The 12,642-nt window shown below is 44.1% G+C and overlaps 1 protein-coding gene across 4 annotated transcripts in view; it reads left to right on the top strand.

The window, feature by feature from the left end:
- Window positions 1–12,642, top strand: part of LOC149502705 (neural cell adhesion molecule 1) — a 123,257-nt gene that overhangs the window by 59,131 nt on the left and 51,484 nt on the right. For 3 of the 4 annotated variants that reach the window (XM_089728801.1, XM_089728800.1, XM_089728799.1), the window contains exon 3: window positions 2,160–2,307. In XM_089728801.1, the coding sequence (XP_089584927.1) occupies window positions 2,160–2,307 (148 nt within the window). The remainder of the gene's footprint in view (window positions 1–2,159; window positions 2,308–12,642) is intronic. The other variant, XM_089728802.1, reaches the window with a different exon arrangement.

The following is a 12,642-nucleotide window of genomic DNA, read 5'->3' as shown; positions in this document are numbered from 1 at the left end:
TCTACTTCGCACCAAGGATCGATATCATTAACGCTGGGGTCAAAATTAGAAATATAAGAATGGTTCGACCTTACTTTGGACAGTGCACTCAATGCTCCGATGATCCTGTCTGTAGCGTCGTACGCGCGGGACTCTGACGGCGGCGGTGATGTGATTCCCAACGCCACCACGGGTCCGGCGCCACCACCGTCCGCGGTCGAGGGACGTGCGTCTTCTATCTGCGACCCTAGCGGGCTCGACTCACGCGCAACGTTCACATTTGAGTTTTAAGCAATTAAACGCGCCAATATTATTCTCCAATATTGGTCTCGAACATTCGGCGAATGCGAGCGTCCTCCTACCCTGCTTCCAGTTACACGTATATCGGTCATTACTTTGTTAATTTAATGCAAATTTTAAAAATAAACTGTACGCCAGGATAACCCAAAAGCGGATAGGGCACAAGCCCTATCCCACTTCTGATTTTAGCAACGGCTTAATAATTTAAATAAATAAAAAAAATACAAAAGTGGGTAGGAACGATCGACACAGAATATTAAATCTAAGACAAGTGAACGAAGCGCGCGCTTCCAGCAAAAGTGATCCGAGGTGGCGTGATGTCCCCGCTGGTCGGTCGGTTGCCCCTCCAGATGACGTCACGAGTCCACGTGAGTGCTCGTCGTCAATGGCTCCGCCCATCGACTTTGACTTAAGAGGGAGTCGCCTCTAATACTATATATATTAATATGTGAAGCAAAAACTTTGTACCCATTTTTACAAAAATTGCGCGGACGGAGGAGAGTATGAAATTTTCCACACCTATAGATAATGTAGGGAAGAAGTGCAGAATCTTAATATTTTTTAAAAATTATGGGTTAAAAATACTTTAAATCGATAAAGAAAACAATACATACACCACCATGTATTTGACACATACACATATACTCTTTTTTATTGTCAAAATTTTGTTAATGCTTAAAGTCGGTAGTCAAATTGAGAGCTGGAGTCATGGTCCAGACGGCTGGCCGATCCTTCGGCTGGTCGTAGGACCGTCGAGGCGATTCGCCCGGTTCTTGTGAACTGGATGAATCGTGACAGAGGACGCCTCACTTTCCGGCTCACGCAGGTGCTCACTGGGCATGGTTGCTTCGGTGAGTTCCTGCACCGGATCGGAGCCGAGCCAACGGCAGAGTGCCACCATTGTGGTTGCGACTTGGACACGGCGGAGCACACGCTCGTCGCCTGCCCCGCATGGGAGGGGTGGCGCCGTGTCCTCGTCGCAAAAATAGGAAACGACTTGTCGTTGCCGAGTGTTGTGGCATCGATGCTCGGTGACGACGAGTCGTCGACTTCTGTGAGTGCACCATCTCGCAGAAGGAGGCGGCGGGGCGCGTGAGAGACGCACAGGCCCGCCGCCGTCGAGCGGGGGCCAGGGAGGAGGATATCGCCCAAGCCCTGGCACTCTAAGTGTTACGGGTCCCCTCACATGTCGGCCTGGGGACCGGCGAAGGGGGCCTAAGAAGACGACGTGCAAGCTGCTCTGCACGCGTTTTATGCATGAGCATCCGGGTGATGGAAGGCCGGCTATCCTCAACCCAGGCTGGTTCTGACGGGTATTCCGTAGGATAGACCATTCTAACCGGCGCCATCTAGGCGGGCTTCGGATAGCCTGCCGACCGAGAGGGCTGGTGGTCGTGGCGCCGACGACCGCCAGTCCGGCGTCCCGAGGGGGAGGGTGATGGGTGAGATATGCTCCGCACTAAACGCTTCACTTTCCCCCCTTTGCCTTTTCATGAGTTTTGTCTCATGCGAGGTTTGGACGTTGGTTGTTGAGAGACAGGAGGCTTTAGTCGGTTTGACTCCGACATGCCCCGCCCTCCATCCCCAGTGAAGGGCGGAAGTCCGGCGATTTGCTCCTGACAAAAAAAAAAAAGTCAAATTGAGAATAGGTTAATATTGTTTATCTTTAATATTACGAGTATTTGTCTATAGTGTAGTTTTAGCGAAATGTGTTTCCGATATCTGATAATAGATGGCGCGGTACTCATCGAGCATTCTAGATATTACTAGATACTTTGAGATTCGTTTCGGCTAATCGGCGATAGATGGCGTTACTCTTACCGGCGTAGTAATATCTAGACTTCAAATCTACTTTAGAGCAGATTTAACTTCAGCTGCAGTTGATTTTGTTCCAGTATCCACGATGGGGGTGGAGGCTGTGGTGGGGCGCACCGCCTCCCTGCCCTGTGACATCGAGCCCGACTCGAACGAGGATAGAGTCTACATGGTGCTGTGGTTCAGACACGCCGGTGGAAAACCTTTGTACAGGTTAGATATTTTTTATTTTATTGTTTAGATGGGTGGACGAGCTCACAGCCCACCTGGTGTTAAGTGGTTACTGGAGCCCATGACATCCACAACGTAAATGCGCCACCCACCTTGAGCTATAAGTTCTAAGGTCTCAGTATAGTTACAACGGCTGCCCCACCCTTCAAACCGAAACGCATTACTGCTTCACGGCAAAAACAGACAGGGCGGTAGTACCCATCCGCGCGGACTCACAAGAGGTCCTACCACCTGTATGTCTTTAGAATCACTACATAGTAGAAAACAAAGTCGCTTTCTATGTCCCTATATCTGTCCCTATGTATGCTTAAATCTTTAAAACTACGCAACAGATTTTTATGCGGTTTTTTTTAATAGATAGTTATTGAAGAGGAAGGTTTATATGTATAATAATATCCATTAAATAGTGGAAAAATCAATAATAAATTACAGTTTCCGAAGCGAAGCGAGGGCGGGTCGCTAGTTCAATTATAAACGGCTTTCAAAAGTCCGCTTTTAACCAGCTTTTAATATTCCAATGTAACAACGATTGAAAACTGTCTTAGCTTAAAGTCTATATCGATGGAAGAAAGCTGAATTGTCTTAACTTGAAAAACACAACTTTACACCAGAACCATATCGTGGGGTGAAAGGCGATTTGGGTTAAGCGACACTTGGCTTAATACGCGACATTTATCTTTGTAATTAAAGCTGCATTTTATTTGGTATTAGGATCAACTATCCTATATTTTTAATTAACTTCAATTATTTTTACCCCATTCAAATAGTTGAAGACTTTTTTTTGTCATAACATTCTTTCCAAATTTTAAACTCTAAATGGCTTCCCTGTAAAGTCCCTTTTTTTCCTACCTAAGCTGAGAGCCTAGAGAGGCTATATCAGCGTAACCTTAACTAGTAGGTGATCTCACGGGGCTCAAACCTGACGACGTTGCTAACACGAACCCTAGCAAGAGCCATGCTTCGCAGAATCTACCACCGGATCGGAAACGCGTCCCACTGGGAAGATCCGGCGAGAAACTCAGTGGGCTGTGTCTGAAGGTAAAGACACAAAAAATATCACTTATACCAAACACCTTTTTACCCCTCGATATACATATATATGTCGGAGAAACCGCATTATTAACACCATCAACAGACATCATAGGGGGGAATAGAATGATCGAGTTAAGAGAAATATTGAGTACACAATTGTTGTCTTAGAACCGCTAGGCCCGCTCTTCAAGAAGGCTGGTTGGTAAGTGTGATGGTGTCTATACGCGTCTCCATCGATTAGGCTCTTTCGTAGCACGAAGTTAGCAGAGTTCCGATTCACTTCTCAGGAATCGTGCTACCAAACTAATGACCGTCTCGGACATATAATATAACTAGCCATACTCGCCCGCTTCGCTGGGCATTTAAAATTATTATTTATTATTTATTGTCATTATTATTAGGGAGTCCAACACTCATATAAATATTAGCCTATCCATTAAGCACATGTATTTTCTACATGGATACCAAGTTTCAAGTCAATCGGATGCATGGTTCAGTAGTTATAACGGAACATCCGTAAAAACCACTGTAGATTTATATATTAGTACAGATTAGTATTAGTATTAGTATAGATATGGTAAAAAATATTTAGCTCAAAATACAAGTTACGAGATTTCTCCGGTCGATATATGATTTAAATTAAACATGCTTTAAAATTTCACAAAAAAAATCACTCAAAATCCGATCTTGAATAATCACATGCTATCAACACCAAGCCGCCGACCTCAATAGGCAAGGGAAATGAGATCCGGCCGATTCGGTATGGTGCGAAGACATCACGACAGCTCACACGCCGTTACAAGGGACCGGATAATGTTCTTGGCGTCCTTAATAACCGGGCCCCATGTATTGTGTCTGAGGTCTGCCTTTATCGCACAATATAAGATAATATTGTCTTAGTATAGCTTGGTATCTAATGAGTTTTGGAACGAAGTTCCTTATCGCGCGTTGTGAAAGGGGGCTAGACGGAAAAAATTCTTACGAAAAGTTGTCACGACACTTTTTGCTATAAATTCTAACGAAAAGTTGTCACGACACTTTTTAGATCCGTCATTCTGACCAATCAACGTGTAGGCGCTTATCGCGTGACATTGCTCGTATCCGATTGGTCCGCGTAATGAGTACAGTTTCTCGAGATAGCGTTTCAACAATAGTAATTTAGTTCATAGTATTGTTTTTTTCTTCTTCATAATGCCGTAATTTATTATTATAACTTTAAAAAAAAATTACAATTCCTTCACCAATTAATCGAAAGGAACTTCGTTCCATCCGGGTGTCCCTTGACACATCTGAAGTTTTTGTTAGATTAGTTGAAGAGAGGTTCTGTTTGTGTTGACTACGGAAGCCAACTATTCAGTGTCATTTGTTATATTTAAACTGAAAACCATCTGTATATCGCGGCAGAAATGTATACTTCAAGAACCCATACAACATCTTTCCAGCCAATTTAGATATCCTGTTTTTTTCTTCTTCGATGGGTGGACGAGCTCACGGCCCACCTGGTGTTAAGTGGTTACCGGAGCCGATAGACATCTACAACGTAAATGTCGCCACCCACCTTGAGACATGAGTTCTAAGTCTCAATTTTTATAGACGGCTGCCTCGCCTTCACACCGAAACGCATTACTGCTTCACGGCAAAAATGGGCAGGGTGGTCCTACCTACCCGTGCGGACTCACAAGACGTCCTACCACCAGTAAAATGAAATGTTCTTATCATATCATGTTTCATATGAAATTCTCATTTGTAATGTTTATCATTATGCTAAATTGCCATGAAATATTCAAGCAACACAAAAACCTACTTATATTCCTGTGCAAATAGGCAACGATAGGCACCCGTACTGGCTTAAAATACGCCTAATCGGTTATGGAAGAGTCGTATAGAAATATTTTGTGAATAGGTAATCGCATGTTAATTGCCAACACAATAATTTGGGTCCCTTCTGTAGGGTCATCGTGGACCTCTTGAGAACCAATCGTGAGCAACACAATGACCTCTATAATGTAAAGGTATTTAATGTGACACATAGGGTCGTATGTTACAAGTTTAGGAAGCGAAAATGTTCTTTATTCCGTGAGCCGAAATGCTACATTCCTATAGTTAATATTTACGCGTCATTAACGGTACGACATTAATGTGATTTCGGAAATATATTTGTATGTTTTCAATGATTTTAACTCAATATTAGAGTTTATTAATGGTATCGCTCGGTGACTGTAACTGAACTACTCTCAAAATTGAAAATGAGTACGTATATTTATTTATTATACATAGCTAGAGCTAGACATTTCGCGAATTAGGAAGGTGATGATTTTCTTACTGCATTGCTAAGCCAGCCCACATGTCATCTTGTGTTAAATTGTTACTGCGGTCCATCGCAATGTGAATGCTGCCATCTACTTTGAGACATGAGGTTCTTTTTTTTCCCTACCTATCCTGATAGCCTTGAAATCCTTTCTTCAGCTTCTCCTTGACGTGTAGGTGTTGCTAACACTGATCCTAGGAAGAGCAGTGCTTTGCAGAATCTACCACTGGATCGGAAACTCGACCCGCTGAGAAGATCCGGCGAGAAACTCTATGGGCTGTGTCTATGGGTTAATTTGCTCGTCGAGTCCTTCGTCGCAAGCGATGGGTTCGACAAGGACGGTGACCAGTGCTTGTGGTACCTAAAAGCACCGTTAATGGATCAAGAGGATCCGTCATGACGTATTTAGGGCTAGAGCTAGTGAGGAGTTGATTTGCCTATACAGGTGCACCGTAAGTATTATCTTTCAGGACACAAGAGCTTTGAAATCGTAAGCCTCATCTTTTAAGTAAAGTTTCCAATTTAAAATTATGCATAATAATAATAATAATAATAATAAACTAAATGGAGCCTAAATCTGACTTCAATAAAAGGAAAATTTTAATAAAAGTTCAAGAAAAGTTACCTATAGACATTTCTCAAGCAGTAATACTCGTGTCGTGAAAATCCTATTGAAGCTTTTTAGCTTACGAAAGCTCTTTGGAAGTTGAAACATTAAAACAACTGTCGTTTTGCTGTAAAGCTCTCGGAATAATAGAAGTAAGATATTAATGTATGTACGCGCCTTTAAATTTCGCAATTGGGTAGATCTTTTGCTGCGGATGCGTGGCATACTAGAAAAAACACGACTCCATCTTCCTGCTGGCTTTAATAGGTGACTAAGGAATTTACCTGCGAATAGGTAGCTTAATTTTTTTTTTTTATTGCTTTGATTGTTGGACGAGCTCACAGCCCACCTGGTGTTAAGTGGTCACTGGAGCCCATAGACATCTACAACGTAAATGCGCCACCCACCTTGAGATATAAATTCTAAGGTTAGTATAGTTACAACGTTCTTATAGTTACAACGGCTACCTCACCCTTCAAAATGAAACGCATTACTGCTTCACGGCAGAAATAGGCAGGGCGGTGGTACCTACCCGTGCGGACTCACAAGAGGTCCTACCACCAGTAAAATTATATAAATTATTTATTCTATACCAGCGTGATATGATCGCCAACTGACATTCGCTGGTGGTAGGGCGTATTATAGGCCTATATGGACAGGCATTACTGTCCTGCCTATTTCTGCCGTGTAGTCTTCGTGCGTTACAGTTTTATTTATTTATTTGGAAGACAAACAATAAACTTAAGCTATATAAAATCTAACCTTACAACTAAACACCATTTAAATGTCTCCACAATTAAACACCACTTAAAGAATGGTGCTGCCGCTATGTAATTATTAACCGGACAAGCGACGGTTATTTTGACTCCAAATGGACACCGATGCTCAGTACGAGGCGTAAAAACTACGTTTGAAGAAATATACCAGAATATGCCGTATACAGGAGAGATCATTCTAGAGGTTTTTCGATCTGTGTGAATAGGATTAGTTCTCAAGGTCGGAAAGGAGTTCACATTACGGTGTCTATGTACTCCCGAACCCAACAAGCCAGGTTAGGTTTTTGAGCTCATCTCCTCATCTAGGGAAAGGAATATAGATCAGAGAAATGTGGATACGGTTCATTACTGCTATACCTGTGCTGTCAGAGTCTTATAGAAGTGAAAAATATGCACGCGAATTGCTATGGATATGTCTACTTACATTTTTTTGATTGATTTTATTTATTTATTTTTTATTGCCCAGATGGGTAGACGAGCTCACAGCCCACCTGGTGTTGAGTGGTTACTGGAGCCCATAGACATCCACAACGCAAACACGCCACCCACCCTGAGATACAAGTTCTAAGGTCTCAGGTATAGTTACAACGGCTGCCCCACCCTTCAAACCGAAACACGTTACTGCTTCACGGCAGAAATAGGCAGGGTGGTGGTATCCACCCGCGCTGACTCACAAGAGGTTCTTCCTACCACCAGTAATTACGCAAATTATAATTTTGTGGGTTTCATTTTTATTACACGATGTTATTCCTTCACCGTGGAAGTCAATCGTGAGCATTTGTTGAGTACGTATTTCATTTAAAAAATTGGTACCTGCCTGAGATTCGAACACCGGTGCATCGCTCAGCACGAATGCACCGGACGTCTTATCCGTTAGGCCACGACGACTTCAAAATACTTCAAATATTGTTCATTTTAGAGTAATTTTGCACATTGTTAGAAAATAAAGCTGCATAGCACAACCTTTAAGTTCCCGCCAACAACTCAAAACTACCGTGCAGTAGTTAGCGTGTGGGCATCGTGGGTTCGATTCTCAGAACGGGCAAACATTCGTGTAATGAACAGGGTTGTTTGTTCGTTGTCTGGGTGCTTATTATCTATATGTGTACATATTTAAATGTATATAAGTATCTATGGCTGTCCCTGGTACCCATAACACAGGGAATTCTAATTTGGGGCCAAACGAACGTGCGTGATTTGTTCCCAGTTATAATATTATTGTTTTCTATATTTATTTAAAATCTTATTAATTACACAATGTTTTTAAAAAATGTATTAAAAATCAAATTTTTTAAAAACACTATATAAAAATAGATTGCTGCTGATGGCGGTGTCTATGACAAAAGCCACCAATGGTTAGGGCTCCAGAGTGAGAAACCTCCTCACAATACGCGCAGTGTCGAGGATAACTGCCTTCTGTATCAGGCCCCTAACCCAGCTGGATAACGAAAGTTTCTTAAGCTACTTTTCGCTATCAAACCGTGTACCGACACAACTATTGGAACAATGATGTTTGAATCAACATGCCACATGGCGGTAGTCTCGTGATCAGGACTTAATATTTTATTAATTTGTCTTTTTAGAGCGTAACATGACCATTTTCAAGACCTGGTTGAGGTTGGTATTGGTAATAAGAAACAGCAGAATCATTATTTTAAATTATATTATATTATTTAAACAGAAATATTGCTGTTATTATTATAGGCGATAATTGGGCTTGAATCAAAAAACTTGTATGTAAATTCTCAGAAAGTTAAACGCAAAACTGGTATTGCCGGAAAATGTCATTACCGAAGCTGTTCTCGTGTAAACACCTCATTATCAAATTGCAAGGCTCCAAACGCTTAACTCCATTTCGTTTGACGCTGAGAGAGCAATCATCGTTATAGACACGAATCAATCAAGGTCAGCGGCTCTCAAACTACTACGTTGATGTATTTCTACCGAAGGCTATTTTTGTTTTTTCATAATGCAAATGCTAGGCGTTTTGATGTTTTTTTTTTGTTTTTTTTATTGCTTAGATGGGTGGACGAGCTCACAGCCCACCTGGTGTTCAGTGGTTACTGGAGCCCATAGAAATCTACAATGTAAATGCGCCACCCACCATGAGATATAAGTTCTAAGATCTCAGTATAGTTACAACGGCTACCCCACCCTTCAAACCGAAACGCATTACTGCTTCACGGCAGAAATAGGCAGGGTGGTGGTACCTACCCGTGCGGACTCACAAGAGGTTCTATCACCAGTGATTACGCAAATTATAATTTTGCGGGTTTTGATTTTTATTACACGATGTTATTCCTTCACCGTGGAAGTCAATCGTGAACATTTGTTGAGTACATATTTCATTAGAAATATTGGTACCCGCCTGCGGGATTCGAACACCGGTGCATCGCTACATACGAATGCACCGGACGTCTTATCTTTTAGGCCACGATGACTTCAAAATGTTCAACGTTGTTTAGACCTTGAAAACCGTGAACATGATAGGGCATAATTTTTACCTAGAACCACTGTTTTTTTATTGCTTTAATGAGTGGACGAGCTCACAGCCCACCTGGTGTTAAGTGGTTACTGGAGCCCATAGACATCTACAACGTAAATGCGCCACGCACCTTGAGATATAAGTTGTGTGTGCTCATTAAATGATATTGCTTATCGCCAATGGTCATCATCTTGCAAAATGTTCCGACGGGCGGGTCGAAGACGCATATAAGAAAAGTATCTCCACTCACTGGAGCTTCTTAATGTTATAACTGAAGCTTACACAGCACGCCGTGTGTGACTTTCAAACAGGCTAGATCGTCCCAATGGAAGACCTAAGTTGGTAAATGTCGGGTTATCGTAAAAAAAAATCAATATTAAATAAATAAATAAACAGTTAGTAAGAATCGTCGTGCAAAGATCTTAACTAATTAAGGGAGAGCTAAATCCAGATTTTGATAGTAAGGAACAAAAGGAACCTTTGGAAGTATGAGTGCTTGCTAATTAGAGCATTGGAGAACTCAAACAGGCTAATTGAGCTGAAATGGCACGAAACTGCTATTTTAAGCTGCTATTATTTTAAGTTAATTATGAAGACTTCATAATGTAAGATAGGGTTCCTTTTTTATACGCTTTTATTAGCTTCAGACGTATGTATGTTAGTATGTAACGGAATCTTTGAAATGATTTTGACCCCCTTCAAAACGTCGGATTAACTCGAAATTTGGCATACTTATTAAGGACCGATGACAACTCAAAATTTTAAAAAAAATTGAAAAAATTTAAATCCAATTAAAAAATAGAAAATAAATTTGAATTAAAAATAGTGTAAGAAAATGATATTATTGTAAAAAAGCGTGGGGTGCTTTTCAGGATTTTATCAAAATAACCCTTCTCCTCATATCTGTTCATAAAATATTTATATCTACTGATACCATGCACCCTACGCTTTTTTTTACAATAAAATCATTTTCTTACACTATTTTTAATTCAAATGCATTAAAATTTATTTTCTATTTTTCAGCTGGATTTTCTATAAAAGCGTATTTTTTTAGTTTTTTTTTTAATTTATTATTTATTTAAAATACGGTCTTAAAATACATTTTCGCGAATTGACAGGGCAAACGCTTTGAGAAGCTGTGTACCAAACTGAACAATCCAGCCGAAAACGTTGACAGAGCATCAAAGCGGATTCCTGTGTTACTTCCACACGAAAATAAGCCTAAAGAATCGAGATGCAATGACTGTTTTCGCGTGTACGTTTTCCGTATTGAAATTTCATTCAGGCTAGCGACGTTGGTAGCGCGTCTTCACGGCTCGTTACTTCGGAGACTCGGGTTTGGTTTAAGTTGTAGACTTTTTATGTTTTCCCTTGAAGTTTTTAGTTGGCAGTGCGCTCTTTCGTGAGAGCACTGAAGTTTAATAAGCTCCTAACTAATTTTGTTCGCGACGACTGATGCGAAATATGAACTCTGTCGATTGAATTAGTTATTGTTTAGTAGATGTTGCACGCGCGAGATAGAAATGACCGTGGTTATTCTTATTTGCAGACGGCATCTCCCTTGGGATATTAAGTCGAAGACTTAAGTAGTTTTATTACGGTTTTTTTTTTTTTTTTTTTCGGGCCGGTGGCCGAACCTCCTACGAGGTCCCCGCGCCTAGGGGGCGCGCGGGGTATGTGAGACTCAACGATCTGCAGGTGTTGAGAGCAGATCGCGGGCCCAAGGATTTTAGGGCCCACCCACTAAACGACTCCCCTGCACTCTTACACCCGACGTCCGATCTCCGTCCGGGGTTAGAACCCGTTCAGAGTAGGGGGGTTCCCGCGGTCAACACTACAACCAGACTCGCGGCGCCACCCCGAGGACGCCCGACCGACGGGTCGTCGAGGCGATAGTCGACGACCAACGACGTCGGTCTCCGCGGTACGGCGGCCCTACCAGGCCGCCCGGGCGGTGCCGCTGGTGTTCCGGGATACCCCGCTGGGCCAGAACCAGCCTGCCCAGTCGGAACGCGATACACCGCCGACCGGGTTGCTCTTCAACAGTATGTTCGGCGACGACAGCGACGACGAAAATGCGGACCGCATCGCAGTCCGCAGCCGCCGACGCGCCGTCCCGTCCTCCTGGTGCCAGCGCGCTAGAGTGACGGTAGCGTGCGGCGCAGCCTCAACTCCCTTAGGTCGCCCCGTGACCATCACCGGGAGGAGACTGCCGCCTCATAGGGGCTGGAGCTGGACAAACGCCCTCCTCCGACCCCCGGCCCGACGGCGGCGGCACGGCGCCGAGAGGGAAGAAGAGCTCTCCCTCTCCCGTTCCGCCGCCTCCTTCCGCGAGATGGTGGACTCGCAGAAGTCGAGCATCGCCTGCCAGGACTCGTCGCTGCCGAGCATCGTAGCCACGACGGTCGGAAGCGACAAGTCCGGTCCTATTTTTGCAACGAGGACGCGGCGCTGCTCCGCGAAAGCGGGGCAGTACGCGAGCGTGTGCTCCGCCGTGTCCTCGTTGCAGCCACTGCAGTGGTGGCACTTCGGCGTCGGCTCCCTCCGGGCGACGAGGTGCAGGTAGCGACCGAAACAGCCGTGTCCCGTGAGCACCTGCGTCGCTCGGAAGGTGAGACGTCCTCGGTCGCGATTCACCCAGTCCGAGAGGACCGGGCGGATCGCCTCGACGGTCCGTCGCCCGTAGGCGGGGTCCGCCAGGCGGCGAGATCACGCCTCGAGCACGGCACGCCGAGATTGAAGCTTCCGCGCTCGAACTTCCGCCGCGCCAGGACGCGGCTCCCCCCTGGAGCGAAGATCGCATCGCCACGCGTAATCCGCAGCGAGCGCCTCCGCCTCCAGGTCCCAGGGGGGCGTCCCGGCGAGCACCCACGCCGCCTCGAACGAGACGGTGCGGTACCCGCGAACCGCCCTGACCGCAATCGCCCGCTGTGGCCGTCGCAACGCCGCGACGTTCGGGTCAGGGCGTGGCACCACACGGGAGCCCCGTACAGTGCCATTGACCGCACCACCCTCGTGTAGAGGCGGCGCGTTTTATTACGGCTATCTTAACTTTTAATGACCGAAATTGTATAGAAATAAGTAGGATTCTGACACCATTTTTTTTAAA

This window comes from Bombyx mandarina, chromosome 07 (genome assembly GCF_030267445.1).
Source record: "Bombyx mandarina strain Sakado chromosome 07, ASM3026744v2".
NCBI lineage: Eukaryota > Metazoa > Arthropoda > Insecta > Lepidoptera > Bombycidae > Bombyx > Bombyx mandarina.
Note: the sequence above shows the minus strand (reverse complement) of the source record. Positions and strands in the feature narration are given on the sequence as shown.